The sequence below is a fragment of the Leptonotus elevatus genome, chromosome 4, assembly GCF_054856555.1.
Source record: "Leptonotus elevatus isolate MCC_2025b chromosome 4, RoL_Lele_1.0, whole genome shotgun sequence".
Classification (NCBI taxonomy): domain Eukaryota; kingdom Metazoa; phylum Chordata; class Actinopteri; order Syngnathiformes; family Syngnathidae; genus Leptonotus; species Leptonotus elevatus.
In genome coordinates this window covers 18,388,152-18,414,930 of record NC_141242.1, presented here as the reverse complement: position 1 = coordinate 18,414,930, position 26,779 = coordinate 18,388,152, and the positions used below count along the sequence as shown (strand labels likewise).

The following is a 26,779-nucleotide window of genomic DNA, read 5'->3' as shown; positions in this document are numbered from 1 at the left end:
AAGTGACGAGCTGGTTGATGGTGCAGTGTGACGCTTACTAATTTTTATATTTTCATACACTGACATCTAGTGGCACTTCTATTTAATTGCACCATTGTTGTACAACTTTGTCTCGGTGAAGAACTTTCACAAAAATTGAGTTTATTAGTGGCTATATGGGTATTTACATAGGAGTAAAAACCAATAGATAGCAAAACAGGCTGATGAAAATCGGCTTTTATTTGCAAAAACTCACAACTTAAAGCAATACTGTTGCAGAGGAAAGGAATACTGATTGCTGGTTTACTGTATTTTTACTATTTTGCTATTATTTATTATTTCTTCCTTTATTCTCACAATGAGATCATGTAAGCATTGTAAACAAGCAAAACATTTTTTGTATGAATTTCAATGAACATAATCAGAGCAGTATTTAAAATAACAGACACTTTTTTTATGCTGAAATCTACACTTCTATTGTCTCAACAACATAAATGTATATTTTTTACGGAAAAATACGTATGTCTGAACTCTTTTAGCTGCCTTGCACATAGCAATTAATTTCGATGTGTTTGAGAGTCAAAGATGGACTGCAGTGGAGACTGTGTTACTCAGTCTGAGGTAAAATTTTCTGAGAAAACAATAAAAACATACACATAGCAAAGCATATTAAAGCAAAGCTATAACGCATAACATAATACTACTTAAGACTGAACATAATTTCATTTTTGTGTACTGTAGGTTAGCTTATCACATTTTGTTCTGCCTTCGATCTTGCAATAAAAATGGATGTTTTTCAGAATTCACAGTATGACCTATGTATGTACATCATAATGGAGATGGAAATGTACACAAGGCATCTACACAAAAGGATTGTATCAAAATGTTCTAAAAATATCTCTGGTTGGTTTCACAAAAAGCAAACTGTATCAAAAGCATTGGCTGAGAGCAAGCAATATAGTAAGTAGGCTTTTAACGCCATTTTACACAACAAAAAGCAGGACAACCAATCACGTCGCTTTGATTGTGGACCTACGGATGTAGTCCCATACAGCACATGCAATCCATTAAACAATACAGGGGGAAAAAGCTTTACAGCTGAACATAAGAGAGACAACCTTAGTTGTTCTATTGTGCTTCATACAGATTAGGCTTGACCTGTCTATACAACAATCATGGGCGTCTTGCTTTATGCATGTGTTTAAGCTACGATTGAGATTGCGAGCAGAGGCATCACAGATTAAGTGGCTCTGAGGAGTACAATAGAAATGAGACATTTCCAAGCGAGTGAGATGTTTTTGAACATAGCAATTGGTTCTAATCGCAGGTCCCTCTCAAACTCGCTGGCTCTGTGAAGTCTGATATTTTGTCGCTGTGGCCTTAACACGCGTGGTGTTCACCGTAAACATCATGAACCATGAGAATTGCACAGGCAGCGTGGTAGATCGAGTGTACTGTAGGTTGCACAAAAATCCTAATGAGTTCAATAATAACCTAACTGTTTTACATTCCTTTGTTCCATTACATTGCACATGCCTTGAAGGAACACTTAGCACCATGCAACCTGAAGATGAGGTGGCTCCTGAATGCATCACACGCAGAAATAGGCCTTGTGTCTCTATGTGTGCGTGCCTCTTTAAAATCATAATCATGTGATGGAAAAAGTTTACCAGCCCATATTTAAAGGGGAAGTCAACCTTAAGCTTTTATTGACAATAATATGTTACATGTGACCTCAATAGTCTAAACATGACTTTCTGATTCATTTTACATTTGCGGAATATGAGTTATGAAGCAAAAGCTAGCCATTTTTATCCATCTCAAATGCTTTCGATGGTCGGAAGTCGGACTTTTTCGAGTTCAAACCAGGAAGTGTGCACGGGAACGCCCCCTTGAACTGGGGAATTCCTCTTGCGAGGTCGGGGGGAAAAAAGGACCCCGACTTCGCCGACGGATTACAAGTGACGCCAGTCACGTCACGCTACGATTTACTCGAGTATAAAACTAGATAGCTTTCTTCATTCATAAATATTTGACATAACTTCACGTACCACAACGTACGTGACAGTATGCCGCTATTTCCCGGCATTAAATTATACGGTGAACAACTCAACTGTATGGAATGCTCATGAAATAAGAAGCAAAGTTGCGAGGAGGTACGTTTGCTGGAGGTCAAAATGAGTTTTGAGGACCAAAATGAAAAACAATTTATCACTATCCGCCATTTTGGTTGTTTACTTTCGCCTCAAACGCTTTCTGGTCGGAACTGGGAAAAAACAACTCGGATATATCCGACCATACTCGAATGCAGCATAAGATGACATCACAGTTGCTCAGGGCTTAGACAACAACCAATCACAGCTTACCTGTCTAAAGCTGAGCTGTGATTGGTTGTTACTTGAGCAACTGTGATGTCATTTTCACTCGACAGCAAGTGGCAAAATGGCTGCCTTCTGTTAATGATAAAAACTGCAGGATTTTGCTGTTGCTGAACTCATATTCCGCTAAAGCAATATTAACAATATTAACCAGGATACCGTATTTAGACTAGTGGGGCTGCATAGAACATATTAACGTTAAAGGTGCATTGCGCCGTTTAAAAAGGTAATATTAAAGCTTTTTCTCCATCATGCATGCTCCACCAATGCCCAGATAAGCATGAAGAGCACTGACTGTTTTACTCTGACTGCACCTATCAGCTTTCATCTTCCCTTTATTGTAGAGTGTGCGGATCTGGACCTCTACAGTAGGGTGACGTCATGTGGCGTGAAATTAAGATCGTGCACATACTCGCACGCAGCACCATGAACGAGCTTGATACAGATGCTGCAGTTACGCTTTGGGCCAGAGGTGGCAATATCCTTTAAGAAATGTTTTGGGTTGACTTCCCCTTTAACGTGAATGTCATGCTGTGGTGTTGTAGGGCTCTTTTATCTTCATAAAAACTTTGGAAGAATTGACCAGCAACTGGCAGCAAACTGAGACAAATGCAGGTAAAGTAATGAAAAAAAAAATCCAATGAATTCTCATTTATTCTGGTAGGTACTTACTAATTCCTATTAATTCAAATTAAGCCCCTGTAAAGTTTCCATCTATGAAAATTCCTGGCATTTTAACCCTCAATGCACACATCAGTCCAGGTCGAAACTGATGCTTGCTCATGAGTCCGTCATGCAAATAAATGTGATAACCTCAGTATGGCAAATGAGAACATTTTGGGGTGGTAGGATTATTATGTAGCAATTTACATGCTTGCTATATTATTAGGGAAGTGTGAATAAGTACAGGTTTCTATTCAAGAATCCTGCCTGAGCAAGTCTGTCATGGATAAAGATAATGATGTGACCTTTTTTTTTCTTTTTTTTAAAGGGTGACACATGACATGATGCTTGGTACAGTGGTGCATACCGCCAGAAGCGGTAGAGTGTACAGTGGTGTGTCTCGGTGTGGGCGTGGCCTTAGTGCGAGCACTACTCTTCGGAGGCGTGAGGCAGCTGCTTTTCATACAGACTCAGGACGTGATGCACAAACTGGTACTGCTCACATGTCTGGATCATCCCGCCCCTGACAAACACACATTGTACAATGAGTTACATACCGTTTCATTTTAAATGTCACCACATCTGTTCTTGTTTCCATGGAACATAAGCGTGTTGTTTTGCATTTACTGTTGAGGTGAACTGAACCATGACAGTAAAATGTATGAACTGAACCATGACCGTTGCCGTGCCACCACAGCCCTGGCGTTTCACTGCTATAACCGCCCCACCATAGGGCAACCATAATTATAGCATGGCCCTTGATGAAAGGAAGTTTGAGACCCCTAATTTAGGAGAATTTGGTTATCTCCATCCACACTTGCGTGACATACTGTAGATAAAGGAGGAGAATATATAACCTGTCCAGACGCAGTTGGCATGTGCTTCCCAGGATGTCAACCACACCCTCCATCCTGAGTTGCTTGCACAGGATGGAAGTGGCAATGAAGCAGCCAGTCCGACCGATTCCAGCACTGAAGATACAATGACAAGAGGAAGAGACTGGTGAAGTAAATATTGCAGCTATTTTATGATTTATTAAAGCAGCACAATTAGGGTACAATAGTACATAAAGATGAACACATTTTAAATAGATACCTGCAGTGCACAATTATAGGGCCGCTAGTGGGCGGGGCCTCCTCTCTGGCTCTTTCCACTTCCTGTACCAGTTCCAAAAGAGGTGGCGCTTTGTCTGGAGTCTTCTGGTCAGGCCATGAGGTGTACCAGTACTGCCGCAAACTCCGCTCCTCATCTCCACACTGGCGCGTACACACAACCATGCACACACATGCAAATAGACACACACAGTGACGGATTAACAGATGGGTCATATTTAATTGTGTCCCTGAGGCAGGAACACAGTGAAAATGTTCTGATCAGACTGTTGTTCAACATGTTCACAGCGCATCCGATGTGTGAGCGCTGTGTGACAATAATGAGTGCAGAGCCAGACAGGAAAGTCCAATAATTTCCTCCCACTGGCTCCCCCTGTACCACGAGTCCAATAATGAAGGGAGTTAACAAACTTGGACACTGGACCAGGGAGACGAACATCCGTGGGTTAGTTAATACGTCAGACACGACATGGATGGATGACACGGATGGATTTTAAACTTTACCAAAAGAAGGTTACATGGTATGGCGAGGGATCCCGAAGGTTAAAGTAAATTACTTTAAATAAAAAGGGCGGCTGTGTTAGCTACACTCCACTCTGTTAAGTTTTGTGGCTTGGTAAAGCACTTTGGACAACACGCGGTATAGATAAAGCGCACTCCATTTACCGGTATGATAAAATTGGATTTTTCGTCTTTTTAGATTATGATGGGTTTTTAAAAATACAATTAGTAACCCATTCAAACTGATTTAAAATTCAGTAATTATTTGGTAAGCGAATATGCAAAGCGGAATTAGAGTACGAGTCCAGGCACTACAAATTTCATATAAACTAAAAAGGTAGTATGTGCCATGAACATGTTAGGAGGTCAGACGTTTTTCTACAGTATATGCAGAGTTGGACAATTCAGGTCCAGAAAGCAAAATCCCTGCCGCAGATTGGCTTTACCAACACGTTTTTTTTACTCAACCGGCAGGTAAACATGCAGGCAAGTAAACGATCTTGTTACCTGCCGGTTAAGTAAAAGTACCTGTGCGGAAAGCCAATCTGTGGCCGGGATTTTACTTTCTGGACTTGAATTTTCCACCTCTGTGTATATATGATTGCAATGTAACTATTTGTTCCTGTTTTATAGCACTTTAGATATCAAAGTTCGAGTCATCTATATAGAAGACACAGAGATACAAACCAAAACAATACACTAATCATGAAAGAATATAATGATGTCACACATCAAATTCAACTACAGGGCTACAAGAATATATGAGCCATTTTGACATGCCCCAAACACAGCTCAAACGGCAACTAATTAAATGATCAAATATAGAAATCGGTATTGTGCCACACAGTGAAATAACTCGGCTCTCCCACTGTGTTACTTTATGCAAAAGTGGTTTTGTGTTGTTGTTGTTTGTGCTGTGTGCCATCCTCATTTACTTTTAATCAGTAACATATATCCTGATATTTACACATCTGAACAAATCTCACAAGTGTTCGCTTTATTATGACACAAGAATTATTCAAATAGACCTTGTGGTTGCAGAGATATCCTCTTTATATTTCGGGTATGTAATTTTAGTGCAAAAGTCTAAAAAATTTCTGAGGGCTTAAAGGGTCAATTATTATATACAGTATTATTTATATCCAACACACACAGGACAGTAACGTCTAATTTGGATGATTATAGCTACCAGCTAACAAAACCACTAAATTCAACATCTCATTCCATTCCCTATTACATTACATTAATTATATTAAATATGAAACAGTTAGCATTATTATGTTTCTTCATATAGAAATGAGGAATTTGCCTTCTGAAAAGTACTGTGACTAGTAAACCTGTATAATGAGTGAGTTACACTTTTTGAATTAAACGACAGCCCTTAAAATACATTTATTGAGCTGCACCATGTTTTGGAATATGGAAGCAAGCAGGAAAACGGCACAATGATCTGATATTTGAACACTGAACCGTCGACTATGAAGCAGACCTGTTTCTTTTTTTTGTCGTGTTTTTACCTTTGTGTGTCTCACCTTCAAAGTAAACACCCGCAGACTGTAGTCGTCCTCCTGCGTTACCGTAACAACAGTGATTTCAATCCCCTCATGGGTCACAGTGTCCTCAGGCCAGTACTCGGCACATTTCTGGAAGAATTCATGGACAAAAACACACAAAATGAACAACATGACAGGTGCGGAGACAGATCACGCACACGTCATACAATATTATCATCACCGACACCAAACCTCATTTTTCTCCTCCAAGTTCGTGATCATTACAATGATGGGGGTCCTCTCCTGCCACACCATCCTCCAGAAGTCCCCCACGGTGTTTACCGTTGGACCCTGCGTGGCGATGTACGCACGCTCTTCACCCCCGTAACCCTGGAGAAAATGTATTCAATCTTTTTTTCTTTTTCTTTTTTTTTATGTGATATTTAACTGTGGACACATTTCCCCCAAAATGAGGTGAAAACAAGCACAGACAAACATTAATCAATGTTTTGCTGACAAGCACATCTGACTCACTTTGAGATAATTGCCGTTGATGTAAGTGGTGAGGAAATCATCTTCATCTTGTGATTTTAAGATCACTCGGCTGTGTGTGTCTGGAGGTAAAAAGTATGAACAACAAAGGGAAATGAAAAGACATATTTTACTTCTCCATCTGCCTCTTTTCTGATTGACTGCGCAATGTGATGAGTATTTAACAATGTGTTAATTATTGTTTCTGTTCTTTTCAAGGGCGCCTCCAAATCATCACTCAATATAATTCAGTGCTGTCCTCCACACATGTAAACAACCGCCACAATAATAAAGAGCTCTCTGACAGCGTCAATCCAAATTGAGCATTTTTATCTTTGTAAAGACATCATCTCTCAGACCACTTTTTTTTATTTTATTGGACTGCATTTGTATGTGAATTGTTATTGTAAACATGATTATCATTTCTTCTAAATATTAGGGATCAATGTTCAATGCCATTTTTTTCAGATTGATACCAATATGAGTACTCAAGTCTTGATATCAAGTATAATACCACGAGTACTTATTATCAGGCCTGGGGAGTAACGGAATACATGTACCGCTGTTATGTATAAAGAATACCACAAAAATGTAACTGTATCCTGTTACAGTACAGGAAAAAAAAATAATGGAGTCAGATTCCTTTATTAAGAATGGGGATTATTAGAGAAAGAGAGAGAGAGATGCCGTTGTGTCGTGTTGATGTCCGATTTCTCTTGAACAAAGAAAAAGTTTGATCTGAGAATCCTGCGGCATGCTACGCTGAGCTTCTTGCTAGCTGCCGCCGCACCATAATGTAAGTGGGTTACACATCTCCACCAATTCACTATTTAAACACCATACACGATATACACGGCTAAACTCGTGACTGGGGTTCATTTTGCAGTTTATGTCATCCTCATATCATTAGTGCGTGTGTCTAATTCCTGATCGTTAAACACCCACAAGAGGGCAGCCGATATTGGCGTCGGTCACTGCCCCACGCTCGATACCTTGAAATATTGAGACCTGGTATGGCTCAATATCAGTACCATCCCTATATTTTTGTTGAAAATAGCCAGACTCACTTGGTAAGATGGTTTTGTAGCGATTCTTTCTCACAAGCCCTGGGTAGTTGTATTCCTTAGGGTCCACAAAATTCATGGGAGTTTCCTACAAATGAACAAGCAACAAACATTGCACAGTAACAATTATCCACTGTTATGTGGGAGGTGAAATTCTTTCTATAAGATAATCAAGTGGTAAAGATTCCGTTTTTGAGACTAGCAACTAGACATGACTGAGTGTTATGTGAGTTGTTTTCAATTTTCAACATAGCCCCAATTTCCCCCGCAGACAGTAGCATCATCTGTGAGTTTGTATGTAAATTAAGCCAGCACTATCTAACGTTCTTTCGCCCACTAACAAACAGAGGCAAAGCTTACGGGTGTACAGCGCTCCATTGGGTGTACACCATGAGCGGGTAAGTCCTTGATTATTTGTGTATGTCTGATGAGTGTGTAGGTGGGTGGCCTGCTCTTGTTGCACTCACATAGAACTCAGCCTGCAGGCTCTGGTCATCCATGGCCCGTGTGTGTAGCATGGCAGGGGTGAGGGTGTGTGTTCCCTGCCGGAGGTACTCCTGGGCTGACTGGTCCCGAGGGGAAAGCTGGGCTCCGTATCCGTAAGGCTCCGTGCAGCCTGGTGTACACATGTCCAAGGTCAGGGAAACGTTGGAGCCTCTCCTGTATGAGAAATGTAATGCATACATGCATGTGTCACCATTTTTGAACCGTGTGCATTTCATCGAAAGAGCGCCAAGGCTTTAACTTTAAGTCACCTAATTAATCATTCAGAACGACTGCAAGCTTGGCTTTAATGGCTCCAATTCACTGTTAAATCAGATACGATTTGACAGAGATACAGTTTTAAGTTAGTCCATATTGTAAACAGGATTTTAAAAATGATTACGTTAAAAAAATGCAAAACCTTCAATGACCAATTGTTGAGAGGGGTGAACAACTTAACATGGAGCCATTACCATAAAAAACAGTGAATAAAATATATTTTCTTCCATATAAAATGGTCCAAAATCGTCCCACTGTTCTATATACAGAATCATAAATAATAATAATAATAATACAATTTTATAGACGTTTAATGGTGCCTAAATGTTATAGAAAACGGCAAACTTACTTTCCAACATGATATGCAATGTATTTTTTATTTGATTTGTTTATTGAACATATAAACATATAAACAAGTAGCAGGAAAAAAAATCAAGATAAAGATTTAAAAAAAGAAAAAAAAACTTACACAAGCATCATTAGTCACAGTTTACATGTTCAAAAGGGAAAACTTATCTAGTCCTACCCCTTATTTGTTCTACGTTTTGACTTATTTCATTATTGATACAATAATAGGTTAATGTATTTCAATAAAAGAAAAATGTGTAAACTTGGTCATGTATACAAGTGCACTTTGACATGCGTACATTTGCCAGCGATGTCTAATGTTACAAATTTATAATTAAGTACTGCCTTTCCAGAAATTGTTCATGTGTATAGACCGTCAGCAAAACTAGTCAAAAACAAGCCTTTTTGATATCCCCAAATGAATTATCAATTAATTGTCAAAAATATCAATCTCCCTAAAACTATAGAGTCAGTTCAAAGAAATGGATGTCATTTTCAGATTCAGCAGCCCAGAATTACTCAAATCAATAAAATATCTTTAGCACTTGGAAACAGAAAATTAGAGGATGCCAGCAAATCGAGGCTCACGACTTTTTAAGGATGATTTCAGGGGAGCGCATTAAACACGGGATTTTACGGTAAATGTCGGTGAGGATCTCGATTAAGGTGTGGACACAGAAATGTAAATTCGCCATTTGAGTTACTGGGATCAATGGGGCTCTACCAGTTGAATCATAACGGTACTGCCCGTCTGTTTGCCATCCGCAATGAACCACAATGCAGCCTGCTAACTAACAAACTCCAATTTATTTTTATTTTGTTTGCATGGTACTGCTGATATAAACCAAAAAATAAAACCCCCCAGCAATAATTAAAAGGACAACAATACACAAGCTACGTTGATGAAAAAAAAAAAACCTCCTTGGGGATGGTAACAAACCTCTCCTGAAGTCCCACTGGTGTGACTGTGAGTGTTGCTGCATCTCCCTCCGGCTTGTTGTCAGTTCCCATTTCAAAGACGGGAGTCTGAGGCACGGCATCCAGATCCATCAGGTCCTCTTGCGCGTCTGTCCACTCTGACAGGGTGAAGGAGGGCTGGCGGCTCACAGACTGACGTCTATCTCCAATGTCCCTCGAAGTGCTTCCTGACGACCACAAGCCGGTTCCGTAACGCCACCTACACACCATGTGGATAACCTGAAGATAGATGATTGGAGGAGAATGTGATATGTAGCCACGAGTCGGTCAAGTGTACCATAACAAGAAAAGGAAAAACAGGAGTGCCTTTGGAATTCACAATAGACAGACACAGTTATACATTGTTCAGGGTGGAACTAATATGCATGCGAACGTTTTGATTTAATGGTTGTGTGGAAACTGAAATTGCAGCACAAAGACACAAACCTGTGTTGCCTTTAAAACAATAGAATGTCATGTGATCCTTCCTCGGGTCTCCTGACAACTTCATAACTCTAGCTGGATTCTGAAGTATTCGGTTTAGGTGAACGGTATGGGATTTTTAATTTAATTTTTTTAGGTGAACTAATGAGTACACACGCACGCACACATGCACACGTACACACATACACACGCACATGCACATACTCACCCACATACACAATAAAAAAATAAAATAAAAATAATAATAATAATAAAAAAGAGAGCAATGATGATGACATGTCAAATCGGTAAAATTACCGAATGAGCAATACTGAGCTCTAGAAAAAAAGAAGAAGAAGAAAAGGAATGTCATGTGACCACCAGAGTGAGCAAAAACTATGGTTACTGCTAATGCTAGTTCAGAGCAGAGGAGCAAACGTGCCTGGCTAGTACAACTAATAACCCTGAAATTTTAGACGCTTCAAACTCATTTCAAGCAACGGTACGGGAGCTTTGTGGCCACCCGGTGGAAAAAAGAGATGAAAATCACACATTCAACAAGACCCAGACTGCAGTTTTTGCTGCAAAGTTTTCAAAAAAACATTTCCAAGTCACTGGTAACACTTCAAACATGATAACGCACCTTCCACCACACCACAACAAAATCAACTTAAGTAGAGCACGGAAGAAAACGACAATTTTTTCTGATCTCCACAAAGAAGTGTAGCTTCGCTGATTTTTAATAGCATTTTATAAGAGAATAATAGTTTTTTTCTTTTCATTTTCCCTTATTTTTACATTTATTTTCTGGTTTTCAACAAAGACCAGAAGTATGTTGCATCAGTGCGTTTACATATTTGCTCATTATAACACAGACAGCAAGTTTGTTGACTAAAGTTACTCTCCATGGTGAGGTTTAGGTGTGTGTGTGTGTGTGCGCGTGCGTGCATGTGTTAATTGCACAGACAAGTTTATCTCTTAAATTTCATATCCACAGCAGAGTTTAATTTAAAAAAAAATAATAGTGAAAAGAGAAACACTTCTTAGTTTTTACGTTTTTTTGTTGCTGTTGAACACAGAAAATGGAATTTCAAATCTCTACTGCCGCCTGTGGCCGAAAAATGAAGCTGCACACTCCCGTCTTCATGTACACAATGAAACATGACATCACATCCACAGACAGAGGGTGGGAAGTTCGAACCCGAATCCAGCCTGAAAACTATTGGCCAGAGGCTTGCAGGAGTAGCCAGTGTGAACAGCTAAGGTGTTAATCTGCCAATTAGAAGATGTTTCATGGGCAATGTCATAAATGGGCAAATATAAAAGCTATTGTAAAGATATTTTACAGCAAATTGTTACATAGAGCAGCTTTTTTTTTCTTTTTCCTTTTTATAAAAAAAAAAAACATAGAGCAGCTTTAATGATTGGTTCACTCACAGCACAGAGGGACGTCTGTTAACTCAAAAACATCAATTTTGCCCCCTCCTCCCAAAAATCGAGTTACATATCAAACTGTGGGTGAAAAATCGAGCTACTAACGAGATCTTGATTTTGGAGTATTATTATAGTTCTAGTTCACACAAAAAATAATATTGCAATGATATGTTTATCCTTTTTATCAAAACACACTTAAAATGCACAACACATGCACACAGTAATCACAATAATATTGCAAGTAAGTAAAGTTACCCAAAACAATCAGCCGTTGATGAAAGAAAGACCACAATGTGGAATTTGACATACGAGTGTGTGATACCATTTGTGCATACCATAACAACACAGATGGTTACTCCAGTGCCTGCAGTGACGTAGATGATCCACGTTTGCTGCGTGGTGTTGACCACATCCCTCATCAGCGCTATGGACTGACAAGAGCAGAGAGAGACAAGGGATTAAACGCGGGTCGTATCACATATTGAATTCTGGATTAGTAGGCAAGAGACTATCTTTGTTGATAAAACTGATTGCTGACAGCAGATTTGTATTTCCTATTGTTGGTAGGCCACATGCAATATTTTTTATCAACTCAGCTCAGGTACTGCTGGAAGTCTGTAATAAGTCACATATTGATTGCCTTGTCTTAAATTGAAATGTGGCGTACTGAAGCGAGTAATAAAATGTCACAACAATTACAGCCTAACAAATTAACGGTCTGTTTATTTACACTCAGCTTGGCGGTGTATACAAGAAAAACAATAAATTGGTGTCATTTTTCAAACTTACGTCCATTCCAAATATTGGGTGGCAGGGTAAAACAAACCCGAGATAGAAGTCGATGACCTGGAGGGCTTTATAGATAGAGGCAAACGGCCCGTTTCCTTCCACCACAAAGAACATCCAGTACCCCTGAAAGGACAGAGAGGGAAGGCAGGCTGTCATTGTGCTGCCGCCCTTCATTCACATGTGTGCAGCACCAAGGCTGTTTTCAGGTGAATAGCGCGGAGCCAAGAAAAGAAGCATGGCCAATTACACAACCATTCGAATACATGCAAATTGTCTAGTGTCCTAATCAGCGGTGCATTTTCAAGGCCACTCTTGTTTGAGCATATGCTATTGTGTACTCAGGGATGTGTTTAAAAGGAGGTTTTGTGTGTAAATAAAAAGGTATGGAGAAAAGGAAAGTATCCTGCCACTAAAACGCATCGTTTGCATTCGAGTTTCTGTACAAGATTGAAGATATTTCTGCTTATTCTGATCATTTGGCTCTCATTCATTGCGTGTATGTCTTTTGACAGCAACATAGGCCAAAGGTATTTTAAAATGGCTGACCTTGTTATTGGAACTTGACTATCTGGTTGAAATTAAGAAAATACTTAAAAACTAGCAGAGTCAGACGATTAAATGTTTTAATCGTAATTAATCGCATGACTCCTATACTTAAATCACAAATGTTATACCTGTTCTAAATGTACAATAAAATGTACAGTAAAATATTTTTTTCCTAAGTTTTCATACTCTTGTTTACATAAAAGCGGATTTTTTTTTAAACTAATACAAATATGGCTGCATCTTTTAGTCATTGATACAGTAATTTTCATAATACCGGTAATTCATAAAATTCAGTTGAAAATTATTCACAGATGTACTGTACTGTAAAAAACGAGTGTGATGATTTGTGTTGAGGTCATTTTTCTGCCACTAGATGGCATAATTGCATTTGCAAGACATTGGTGCATTTTTCTTTTCATATTAATCTAATCTTGAAGTAACTTTTGTTAATTAATTGTAAAATACAACTTGACCACAGTATGCGCAAATTCTTATTACATTTATTACAGCTAAATTTTGACGTGAACGTGTCTGCTGCGTTGCGACTGGAATTCCTCCAGTACAGCCTTTCCAAGTCATTAATCGCGCATAAAAAAATTAGTGGCGTTAAAGGAACTTTAAAGGTGCATTGTGCCGTTTAAAAAGGTAATATTAAAGCTTTTTTTACATCATGCATGCTCTTTCAATGCCCAGATGAGTATGAAGATCCCTGACTGTTTTACTCTGACTGCACCTATCAGCTTTTATCTTCCTCACCCGCACACGCCAGTTTCTTTGGGGTGGGAAAGGGGTGGAGTGGTGGAGGGTGACGAGTAGCGGACATGCGGCATGCACTTAAGATCGTGCACGCGCACCATGAACGAGCCTGACACAGATGTTGCAGTTACGCTTTGTGCCAGAGGTGGCAGTCACGAGTAAAAAAGTGACAACCACCTTTAAAGATCCTTTAAATTAACTCAAAATGAATGCACTAATTTTGACACCCCAAGTAAAAACTAATTTTTTTCATGCACGTTTCATTTTACAGTCATTAACATCCATTCACATACCGTGACTTGGGAGATGACAAAGAGGGCGACCCAGTAGTGGAACTCAGCCACCAACGTGTACACTTTGTGCAAAAACACTTCTTCTTGTGGTGAACTTTGTCCTCCTATTCTCCCATCTTTGCTTCCAAGCAACTCGTCAGTCTTAGAGGCTCTATCAACTCTTTTTCCTGTCTTTGTGGGCTCATCCAGCCAAACGGGGTCCTCATCAGGCCTGAGGAAGATGGAGTCCTCGGTGTGGGAACGGGTGGAGCTGCTCAGGCGGCGGGTCATGATCCTCCTGTTGTTAGAAGGCTCCTGTGTATTGGGAAGGATTTGACACATGAATGCTGCATATACAGATAGGATGAGAATTGGAGAATTATTTTATTATTATTATTTTATACCAAAAAAATTGTGTTGTTTTGCATTAAAAGCCCCAGAAAGTTGGGTCAAATGTATCCAAGTAGCGGGTCGGCCCAATTTTTGACCAAAATTGGGTTATTTTTGACCCAGCATTTTTGATAGTGTAGCTCAGACCTCGGACCAAGATGAGCTATTAGAACTTTTCTCCATAGGTTTGGCATATTTTTTGAAACTGAGATGACATTTTCAAAATACCACGGACAAATCCCTAAACTACCTTACAATTGGTCTCAACTGAATGGCATTTCTCATTGCTTTCATCAAATTGCCAATGTATTAGACCATGTCTCAATTGCCTCAGTGGAAGTGTGCAAATGGTTGTGTACATTTAGCCTACAGTTAGCACAATCTGCCCATATTTAGCACATTTTACAAATGAATAGATCTTGCTGATCGAACTGGATTAGTTGTTTTTCAGTCTAATGGCTATCCTCTCCAAAACATGTCAGCAGGATTTCAGTGTGTAAGTCATAATATGCAAAATCATCTGTTCAATTGTCAAAATGTGTCCAGCATATCTCAGGGGATGAGTGTAGAGGATGGTTGAGACATTCACAATGTTTTTTTTCTCCTCGCTGCATTGCAAGGCAAAAAATCCGCTGCGACGTGGATGAAAACTTTTGGCCAAACAAAGAGGAGCGTGTGGATGCCCAAGAGTATGAGGATGATGGCAGAGAAAGGCTAGTAAAAGGGAAAGTGAGTAAATAGTAGGTTCTTCATTTACGCTGTGTGCAAGATATGATTTTAGTTTTTAGTTTTTCATAAATATACAGAATTCGGCTTGCACTTTCTTTTGTTGCACTCTAATGTGTAAGTAACTTTGTGTGGATAAAAACGCCTGCAATTTCCTTGACTGTGAGTATGTCAAACCGCAAACTTTGAATACTGCTCTTGCCTTTTTTCCCCCCTCAGTTTTATATATAATTGTATTTTGTTAGCTGTTGTGAAAAAAATCTAATGATTTTGACTTGCAGTGCTCACAGAATGTCAGAGGGACAATGCATTGTGGGGGCACTGACTACTTGTATGACATCGAAATTTGATTTTGACAAATAGGTAAGCTGTTTTGGGAGCGATATGAGCTTTTGCAGCTGATCCATGGTGGTGTGCAAAATCATCCAAGTTACTTTTTGGCAAAAGCACTAAGTGAGTGCAGATGAACCAAAGCAATTGAGAAGGATCTTTGCAGTTGTGACAGTACCAACTCTTTGTTTGGGAAAGGAACCCGGAGTGAAGCATGTGTGAGCAGTTTTGGGATAGATATGTGCTTTTGCTAATGAATTGGTTGTGCCCAAATGTAAGTCTGTTGGGCCAAATGAGCTTGCAGTTTTGAAAATGTCATCTCAGTTTCAAGAAATGTGCCAAACCTATGGCGAAAAACTGTAATAGAAGTTAAGAAAGTTAATTGACAGGTGACTTCCTGGTTAATTGATGATGGCAAACATGTGTGTTGCCATTATGATTCAGGAGCGTTGACTGTTATGTATGAAGCAATTTAAACTCCAACACTAGAAAGAAATTCTTGCATGCATATGTTTATAGAGATCCTTACCAAAATCTTATGTAAACCAGATAATTAAAGTGGTTACAGGACTTTTACACAGGCCAGTGCATATAGTTTAAAAAATCATTTTAAAAAATGATAAATTTGCAATGGTACCATCCTTTATCAATTACTAATATTTACACACAAACAAATACATCAAAACTTGCATTTAGAACCATCCAACTATGTCCTGTAATGAGCCTAGCTTGCGTAGCTTCCAAAACAAAAAAAACAAAAAACAGTACATAATACAATCATTTCCACTTCAATGGCCTCCTCATTGCCTCATTGTGTTTGTCAGTTTGTGTGTGATGGGTGTGATATTTGAAATGAGAGAGAACGAGTGAGTGAGATAGGAAAAGAGCACGCGTGCGTGCGTGTGTGTAACAGAAAGACTTGCGCTTATTCCACAGGCCCATTCAGATGTAGCTCAGTGGCATGGAGTGCATCTCATCAGCGGATGTATACCATAGATTGGACTATTTTGTGTGTGGGTGTGTGTGTGTGGGGTGTGTGTGTGTGTGTGTGTGTGTGTGTGTGTGTGTGTGTGTGTGTGTGTGTGTGTGCGTGCGTGCGTGCGTGCACGTGCATGTGCGCGTGTGTGTTTTTGGTAGATGTTAATGCTCAGGACGGTTGACAGGGATGAGAGCCACTCTGTTGCCAAGGCGACGGACAGAGCTGTAAACACATTAGCCCTGACTCATCTATCCACAATGGAGAATCTCTCGCTCGCTCACACACGCACACACACACGCACACACACACGCACATGCACGCACGCAGATATTTTCCTGTTATTTTGTTCCTGTCATAATCCACAGTTTTATTTTGTTTGTTGCCATATATATATATATATATATATATATATATATATATATATCCATCCATCCATTTTCTTAACCGCTTGTCCTCACAAGGGTCGCGCAGGGCACACAGAGACAAGCAACCATCCACACTCACAATCACACCTATGGACAATTTTAGAGTGTCTTTGGAATGTGGGAGGAAACCGGAGGACCCGGAGAAAACCCACGCAAGCACGGGGAGAACATGCAAACTCCACCCAGGAAGGCCGAAGCCCGGACTCGATCTCACATATATATATATATATATATATGTATATATATATTAAATTCAAATTATGTTTTTGCACATTAATCTTAGGGACCCGAAGAAAAAGTTTACAATAGACATATGTCAATGTAACAGAATGAAAAAATAGTTTTCTTCATTACATAATCAATAATTATTATTTTTTAAATCCACATTTTGGATTACAGTAAACCGCATATTCTTGTCTAGAAGCAAAGTAGAATTGATTAAAAATAACGATATGATCTACTGTAATGTAAATTGAGAACATTTAATGTGCAGACCTCAAAAGTCCAAATTTAGGACTATATTGTGAAAACAAACAAATACAGTAGTATTACTGAGATAATATATATTTTATACTGCTTGTAGAGTATATTATTCCAAAGCACTTATTAATTTATTGTTAAGCTTATAGGCCACTCCTCCCGTACAGTGTAGCGTAGAATAATTCATTTTCGTATCCGATTCCGTTTAGCAAGTAGACTTTCTCTTGGGAGACCGAACTCTAATTAATTTGCCTGCTATTTTGTCGTTCAAGGTTGGATGTTGTCTGCTTTAATGTGGGTAAAGCCAGATGATTGTGAAAAGTGAAACTCCAAGCGTTTAATTTTGGTGTTACATTCGCTAGACATGTCCGAGAGAGAGAGAGAGAGAGAGAGAGAGAGAGAGAGAGAGAGAGAGAGAGAGAGAGAGAGAGAGAGAGAGAGAGAGAGAGAGAGAGAGAGAGAGAGAGAGAGAGAGAGAGAGAGAGCCGGCGGCACACTCTATGACAAAGCGCTCCACAGTCGTACAAGGGCCATTTTAGACAACAGAATGAAGGAAATCAAATTAGCTTTTGGCATTTTTCTGGGACAAATTCTGGCCCGGGAGAGATTTCTATTTTCCCGGTACAGCTGGTTAAAAAAGAGAACAATTCTGGGAAAAACGGGACGGTGGCAACTCTACGTGTCGGATAGGCTAGCTTAGTAATTAGCATGGCTTCTTCGTCTTTCCTCATTATCCCTTCGTGAGAACAATTGTTGAGATGGCTAGCTTTCTCGCTGCCATGGATGTGATGACTACTGAGTCAGGAGAGAGTCTGCAATCAATGTGAGTAGCCACATTAGTAGCTAGTGAAGGTTGTTGCTAACTATAGTTGGTTGCGGCGTAAGTAGCATCGCTCTTGCCTCGATGGTCGACCGCCTACGTCGCATGCACACTGCGCAGGTTAGGCAAGTGTGTTAAGGCAACGTTAACATGCACACGTCCAGCCCAGCGACACTTTTCAGACTTTTAAATCTGTGATTCTCAGTTTTGCTATGCAATGTGCTACAATGAGGCACATTTTTACACACAAACTGTGATGAAGCCACTTATTTCAAGCTTTGACCTACTCAGTCAGTTCACTTTATTGAAAATTTTTTTTTTTTTTTAGTTACTTCCCTCTTCCCTGAGCTATCTTCTTACCCTGGTGGACGGCACTGTGTACCTCATATATCCTAGGAGCAAGGTTTTTGGGGGCTCCATGCCTGTGAGGATCCCTCTGGGCAAAAATTAGGGATGTGCAAAAAAATCTATTCTCATTTAGTACGATTCAGAATTTATTTTAAATGTCCCAAAATCGATTTGATTTAAATTATTTTTATACTGTGTTGCCTTTGTCTGTGTGTGCCTTTATTTGGAGCGCTGTTCATGTTGTACCCGATTTGGCCACTTAGGGGCAGTGTGGTTCCATGCGGTCTAATACACTGTTAAGTTGTAGCCACATTAGAGAGTAGAAGGAAAAAGTCACGATCAAGTTATTCCAATAAAAGTTGTTTTTTTGCAGTGTGGAGCTGTTCTTTTGAGTGATAAAAGTGCTGCGAGTAGCGCGCTAATTAGCATTAGCGATTCAGACTGGAGTAGATCATTACAATTCCTTGCACATCTATAGATTGAAGCAAAAATCATTGTCAATCAAATCATTTTGAACCAAAAAACGTTCTTAATCGAAAATCTATTCTGAATCTAATCGCAAAACCAAAAATCGGAATCGAATCGTGAGACATTCAAAGATTCCAACCCCTAGCAAAAATGTCATAGGTGACATTGGGAGCTCTAAACTCCCAATGATGAAGAGAGTTTTTTATTGTATTTAATTTTTTTAAACACATTTTCCTACCACGCCTAGACGCAGGTCACTAGAGACTGCAATTGGGGTTTGTACAACTGGTGTCAGAGCCACTTTGCTGGTCAGGCTGCTCTTACTCTCAATTATTCTGCAGTCCCATTAATTAAAGTGTCTTGTGCCTCATGCTTTGTGCGGATGTATGAATGTGAAGGCTTGTCAAGTGGTTTGATATTTGGCATGATGATGTCTAACTCTGTCACAAGTGAGTTTTAGCAAGTTTTTCTTATTTATTTATCAATGACTACAAACAAGACACAAAAAAATTACCATTTGAAAGATAATATTTGGAAAGCAGCCAGCTGGTCGCATGGCTCACTCACTTAAGGTGGAGCGAAGGAAAGAATGGCGTGGGAGTCAGATCACATGATGAAGATAAATCCTGTATCTTGCGGCAACCAGTCAATGTTGGCCATTGAGCTGCAACCTGGAAGGCAGAAGATGGCAGACATTCTTCGAATGCTATATATTTGTGATTAAAGACATTGTTAGACAGTCTCAATACAGTCTAAATCATGTCCGGAAATACACGATGAAGCCTCTTTGTGACTCAAGCACGAGCAATCCTGCTGAGGCATGGTTAGTAATTCTCCATCTGAGTAGCACTCTCGTCAGCTGCCAGCTGTGCGTTCATGCTAGGCATGGAAGGTGACACAGTAAACTGTTAATATGTCTTCCATTTTTTTCCTTCGCTTCCCTCACTCTCAATCGTAGAGGCAGACATGAATCCAGCCGACCACTCGCCCAAAACATTTTGATTGCTCCAGTTACAATCTGTATGCATGAGCTTTTTATATATATATATATATATATATATATATATATATATATATATATATATATATATACAGGTGATGCACACAGTGAAGCTGCACCTCTGAGTGTTTTTCTCTCGCTCGCTGCGAAGGTGGTTTTGATGTGATGACACCAGTTCTCCCAGCCGGTAGCCATGGCAACACGCATACATGCAACATACATGCATGCAAGTATACACGCAAGCGAATGGCGGAGAATATTGTGTGTAGGAGGAACTGTGAAATTTCGCAAGACGCAGATGGACAGGTGAGTGGATGCAGGGCTGAATAGGTGGTGAAGTAGGCCGAGGCGATGACGCAGTGAGGCTGGCGTTTTGGTAACCATGGTTACCCAAATTTTATATTCAGTACTCACACACCTATGAACACAAATAGACACCGGCTCGAGAGCAAGAGAAGCGGCGTGCAAGTTTGTCAAATATATTGTTGCTTTAGTTTTCAAGGTAAAAGTGTTAGGGCCCTATTTTCGTGCCCACTGTTGGGCCACACAAAGTTTCAGACATAGCAATTTCGTAAACTGACTCAGCTAGGCACAGTTAAAAGGAAGTGGTCTGATTGCAGATGTGTCCAATAAAAAGGGGATTCTCTCCATCCCTCTAAATATGGCGCACACTTTATACATGGCAGAAGCAGGAAGACACCTGCAAAGTGCAGTCTGAGGAAGAGATTTCTTTATTTGGTATTTTGGTAGATGGGTGCAGGTAAAAAGGGGAATTCCCCAGCGTTTGTGCTGTTGCGGGATGGAACGCAGCCGACTTGGTCCCCGGCGAATCGAAGTGGCTCCCATCATTCCCTTGAGGCGCACACAGTCTCACACACGCAATTGCTATTGTATACATTTAACCCTGAAATTACTCTTAACGTTGGCTAAATTTATGCTAAGGTACCGTTTTATTTGAGTATCTTTTAGCAGGTAATTTCACCATAGTGACAGCGACTACAACATGTCAGATCGATGGCTTGCTAGCTAGACAGACAGGATGGATGGATGGAAGGACGGATGGACGGATACATAGATCGATAGATAGATAGACGGATGGATGGATGGAAGGACGAACGGACGGACGGACGGATACATAGATCGATAGATAGATAGATAGATAGATAGATAGATAGATAGATAGATAGATAGATAGATAGATAGATGGATGGACGGATAGATAGATAGATAGATAGATAGATAGATAGATAGATAGATAGATAGATAGATAGATAGATAGATAGATAGATAGATAGATAGATAGATAGATAGATAGATAGATAGATAGATAGATAGATAGATAGATGGACAGACCGACAGACGGACGGATGGACGGTAGGGTGGGTGGATGGATGGAAGGATGGACGGATGGACAGATGGAAGGATGGACAGATGGAAGGATGGACAGATAGATAGATAGATAGATAGATAGATAGATAGATAGATAGATAGATAGATAGATAGATAGATAGACAGACAGACAGACAGACAGATGGACGGACGGATGGAAGGATGGACAGATAGATAGATAGATAGATAGATAGATAGATAGATAGATAGATAGATAGATAGATAGATAGATAGATAGATAGATAGATAGATAGATAGATAGATAGATAGATAGATAGATAGATAGACGGACGGACGGAAGGATGGACGATAGATAGATAGATAGATAGATAGATAGATAGATAGATAGATAGATAGATAGATAGATAGATAGATAGATAGATAGATAGATAGATAGATAGATAGATAGATAGATAGATAGATAGATAGATAGACGGACGGACGGAAGGATGGACGATAGATAGATAGATAGATAGATAGATAGATAGATAGATAGATAGATAGATAGATAGATAGATAGATAGATAGATAGATAGATAGATAGATAGACAGACCGACAGACGGACGGATGGACGGGCGGACGGAAGGGTGGGTGGATGGATGGCTGGATGGAAGGACGGATGGACGGACGGAAGGATGGACAGATAGATAGATAGATAGATAGATAGATAGATAGATAGATAGATAGATAGATAGATAGATAGATAGATAGATAGATAGATAGACAGACAGACAGACAGACAGACAGACAGACAGACAGATGGACGGACGGATGGAAGGATGGACAGATAGATAGATAGATAGATAGATAGATAGATAGATAGATAGATAGATAGATAGATAGATAGATAGATAGATAGATAGATAGATAGATAGATAGATAGACGGACGGACGGAAGGATGGACGATAGATAGATAGATAGATAGATAGATAGATAGATAGATAGATAGATAGATAGATAGATAGATAGATAGATAGATAGATAGATAGATAGATAGATAGATAGATAGATAGACAGACCGACAGACGGACGGATGGACGGGCGGACGGAAGGGTGGGTGGATGGATGGCTGGATGGAAGGACGGATGGACGGACGGAAGGATGGACAGATAGATAGATAGATAGATAGATAGATAGATAGATAGATAGATAGATAGATAGATAGATAGATAGATAGATAGATAGATAGATAGATAGATAGATAGATAGATAGATAGATAGATAGATAGATAGATTGATGGATAGATTGATAGACGGACAGCTAGATAGACGGATAGAGAGAGAGAGAAAGATAGAGAGAGAGACAGACAAGAAAGAAATCTGTCCATTTGCATGACAATGTGCTCACAAGGTTAAACCAGAAAGTGGCAATAATCTGGACACACGCGCATAGAAGAGATTTATGCTGTGTGATTCAGGCTGATTCCTCAATGAGGGTCCTCAGTCTTTGCATCCATACAAACCCCGCGCCCCTTCGTCGTCATATAGATCATTTACATTCTATTGATCTGCTCTCATTAACACATCAAAGTGAGTGCAAATGAAACCGTTCACTTAGCGGGATCCTTGTCAACGGGCAGACATTTCACGAACATGGGGAATTACTGTCATTATTTTTCTGTTTGGGTGACAGATGGCTCATGTTTTAATGGATGTTCCTGATGATCCTTCTTCCTCTGTCTGGAAAATAATGGAGGCATAACAGCATGTCACCATGTGCCTATTCTATTTTTACATTGGTGCGCTGCTTTCCGAAGCTCGGTGTGCAGGTCTTACCAACCATTCCTCGTGGCTTTTTTTTTTCCCAATGGAAAAAATAAATAGTGGGACACCAACCACTGGCAGGCTGAATACAGCACCAAGATGACAGTATTTTATCCTTAAATTTATTTTCCAATTTTAATGCACTAAACTATACCAACTTTACATGATTATTTTTTTTACTTTTCAGATAGCTCTCAGGTACAACATTGTAGATCGCCTCTTGGTCAAGATATGCATTTGCTTTGCTACTTGTTGCAATGAAGAGTTCATCGAGCTCAGTCTAATGTCTTTTTGTCTGTCAAAAAATGCACTATGGCTGTCATGCCGACTGAACAGATAACCAACACGAATGGAATTAGACACACACACACACACACACACACACACACACACACACACACACACACACACACCCACACACACACACACACACACACACACACACACACACACATACTTGTACTGACAATCGGGTCCGAATTTGACCGCTTTCCTCCTCTATGGTCAAAGTTAACAAACAGCAAAGGCCTAATTCTCAGATGTTTCTGAAATTCAATCTTGACTAATTATTCTGTGGCGTGAGGTGTGCCAAAAGTGATTTTTCCTCCACAGTTTGCTCAGAAAACCGACCATTAAATCTGTTCATAATTTCTGCTTGCATATTCTTATTTGTGTGTTCTGATTTTGTTCAGCGTTTCTATCAAGTCATTCACAGGATAAAAATGACAAGACCAGACAAGCTAAAAGTTAGCCTTGCTTCTACCATTTTCCCCCTCCTCCTCCTCCTCCTCCTCCTCCCGCTACTACCATGTTTTAATCTTCTTTGTATTTTTTGTACAAACCCAATTCCCCAAAAGTTGGGACACCATACAAATTGTGAATAAAAACGGAATGCAATTATGTGGAAGTGCCAAATTTTTATATTTTATTCAGAATGGAACATAGAGAACAGGTCAAAAAGTTTAAACTGAGAAAATGTAACATTTTAAGGGAAAAACTATGTTGATTTTAAATTCCATGGTGTCAACAAATCTCAAAAAAGTTGGGACAGACCTCTTCTTATAACAGTCTGCAAACGTCTGGGGATCGAGGAGACAAGTTTAGAAATAGGAATGCTGTCCCATTCTTGTCTAACACGCGTCTCTTAAACTGTTCAACTGTCTTGGGCTTTCTTTGTTGCACCTTCGCCTTTATGACGCGCCAAATGTGCTCTAGAAGTGAAAGAAGTGAAAGAAGTGGACTGCAGGCTGGCCATTTCAATACCCGGATCCTTTTCCTACGCAGCCATGATGTTGTAATTGGTGCTGCATGTGGTCTGGCATTATCGTGTTGAGAAATGCAAGATCTCCTCTGAAAGTGATGATGCCTGGATGGGAGCATATGTTGTTCTCCAATCTGAATATACCTTTCTGCATTGACGATGCCTTTCCAGATGTGGAAGCTGCCCATGCCACACGCACTCATGCAACCTTATACCATCACAGATGCAGGCTTATAAACTGAGTGCTGATAACAACTTGGGTTGTCCTTGTCCTATGCTATGATATAGCGCCCCAGTTTTTCACAAATAACTTCGAATCGTGATTCGTCTGACCACAAAACAGGTTTCTACTTTGCCACACTCAATTTTAAATAACCCCTGGCCCAGAGAAACGCCTGCGCTTCTTGGTCTGCTTTAGAAATGGCTTCTTCTTTGTACTGTCGAGTTTCATCTGGCAACGGCGGATCGGACGGTGGATTGTGTTCACCCACAATTTTTTCTGGAAGTATTGCTGAGCCTTTCTATGATTTCCCTTACAGTAAGCATTCCTGTTTGCGGTGCAGTGCTGTTTGAGGGCCCGAAGAAAATGGGCATCCAGTATGATTTTTCGGCCTTGACCTTTACACACAGAGATTGTTCCAGATTCTCTGAATCTTTGGATGATGTTATGCACTGTAGATGATGATGACTTCAACCATTTTGCAATTTTTTGCTGGTAAACACCTTTCTGATATTTCTAAGCTATCTTTTTGCGCAACATTGGAGGAATTGGTGATTTTCTACCCATCTTCGCTTCTGAGAGACACGGCCACTCCGAGAAGCTCTTTTTATACTCTTCCAGCTTTTTTTTTTTAAGTGCAATTGACTTTTCCAGCCCCCTTATTGCTACCTGTCCCAACTTTTTTTTAGATTTGTTGGCACCATGAAATTTACAATCAACATTTTCTCAGTTTAAATGTTAAAACATGTCATCTATGTTCTATTCTGAACAAAATATTGAAATTTTAAATTAATTGCATTCAGTTTTTATTCACAGTTTGTCCCAACTTTTTTGGAATTGGGTTTGTACTACTACTACTCCTACAACTATTACTATGCTTTCCTCTTCTTTGTATTTTTTGTCTGTTTGGATGCCCTGTGGCACCATAGTGCCTTTCATAGGTCAGTTTTGGTACTACAACAGACAGCGTGACCCCGTGTGCTGCGTTGGTCAACTCAAGTACACTAAATACCGTCAGAGCACAAAGCACACATCTGGTAAATTGTTTTCAACCTTGTTGACACTAGGTGCGATAAAAGTAATTAGAGGCAGGACTGGGTGAGTTATTATTTTTATCTTTACATTTTATAGTGGTAAACATAGCACCCCTTCAACACTATTTTGACTTTAAAAGTCAAAGTTGAGGTTAACCAAGGTTCTAGAATGTCTAGGTTTGTGTGTGCACGCGCGTGTGTGTGTGTGTGTGTATGTGTCCGTGCGTGCGTGCATGTGTTTTTTCTTAAAGGGGATGGATTATTCGGGGGAAAAACGTTTTACTTGACTTGGCGTTTCTCTGTTGTGTTTTCCCACCCACTAAGGGTGAAATTAAACAACAAATAAATATGTTAGCTGCCTATTTCTGAAAGTGTGTCTGTGAGCAAGCCGTTTTTGTACTTCCCCCATAGCCACAAAGTTACATAAAAATGATGCTAATTTACATAAAAAAGACCCCCACAGAGAGCTTTCCCTCCATGGCATGCTCGCCTCAGCTGGGCCAAGATCCAAAGCAACCTTTAAGAGATGACGAAAGTTTGGCCGTCCTGGACTGTACAGTATCAAACACCTGTCTGACACCACGCAAGTTTACTTTAGCTAACAATCTTAGCTTATTACTTATTAGCTTATTACCAGTGGTTCTTAACCATGCTGGAGGTCCTGAACCCCAACACTTTCCTAATTGCATTGACCGAACTTTTTTATTTATTTATTTTTTTCAAATTGAAGACATAGGTAAGGTGAACAAAATATTTAGGGAGAGTAGCCTTTTCATCGAACCTGGCGCTCTTCATCTTTAAATCAACAAGTGTTGTGTTATTTTATAACCCATCTCCTTGCAGATTAAGGAAGTGTTCCTAAAGTTTTGCTAGTTCGCTAGCTGTGCTGAACTATAATAGATAGCAATCACACATGACGTCATTTGCCCCGCATTGTGTGCCGTTCACGGGTCCATGGAATGTTGAATGGGAACGGACAAAGAAGTGTCCGGAATTGCAAAGATAAATCGAAAGGATTTCCAACCGACAAAGTCTACCAAAGTGTGTTCTGACCATTTTGATTAAGGTAAGTGTCATTGTAATATGGTACAAATGCTTTTACCGTAATGCAATTGTGATATATGTGAGCCGGTAG

General features: G+C 39.8%; 1 protein-coding gene across 3 annotated transcripts in view; it reads right to left on the bottom strand.

Annotated features, from left to right (window-relative positions):
• Positions 1-200: 200 nt before the first annotated feature.
• Positions 201-26,779, bottom strand: part of ptpn5 (protein tyrosine phosphatase non-receptor type 5) — a 28,601-nt gene continuing 2,022 nt past the window's right edge. For 2 of the 3 annotated variants that reach the window (XM_086074528.1, XM_086074529.1), the window contains exons 2-14: positions 19,542-19,645; positions 14,030-14,323; positions 12,435-12,557; positions 11,981-12,076; positions 9,772-10,028; positions 8,189-8,381; positions 7,725-7,809; positions 6,661-6,740; positions 6,379-6,516; positions 6,166-6,276; positions 4,116-4,276; positions 3,878-3,991; positions 201-3,543 (exon numbers count right to left, since the gene is read on the bottom strand). In XM_086074528.1, the coding sequence (XP_085930654.1) occupies positions 3,450-3,543; positions 3,878-3,991; positions 4,116-4,276; positions 6,166-6,276; positions 6,379-6,516; positions 6,661-6,740; positions 7,725-7,809; positions 8,189-8,381; positions 9,772-10,028; positions 11,981-12,076; positions 12,435-12,557; positions 14,030-14,299 (1,722 nt within the window). In that variant the 5' untranslated portion in view covers positions 14,300-14,323; positions 19,542-19,645 and the 3' untranslated portion in view covers positions 201-3,449. The remainder of the gene's footprint in view (positions 3,544-3,877; positions 3,992-4,115; positions 4,277-6,165; positions 6,277-6,378; positions 6,517-6,660; positions 6,741-7,724; positions 7,810-8,188; positions 8,382-9,771; positions 10,029-11,980; positions 12,077-12,434; positions 12,558-14,029; positions 14,324-19,541; positions 19,646-26,779) is intronic. The other variant, XM_086074530.1, reaches the window with a different exon arrangement.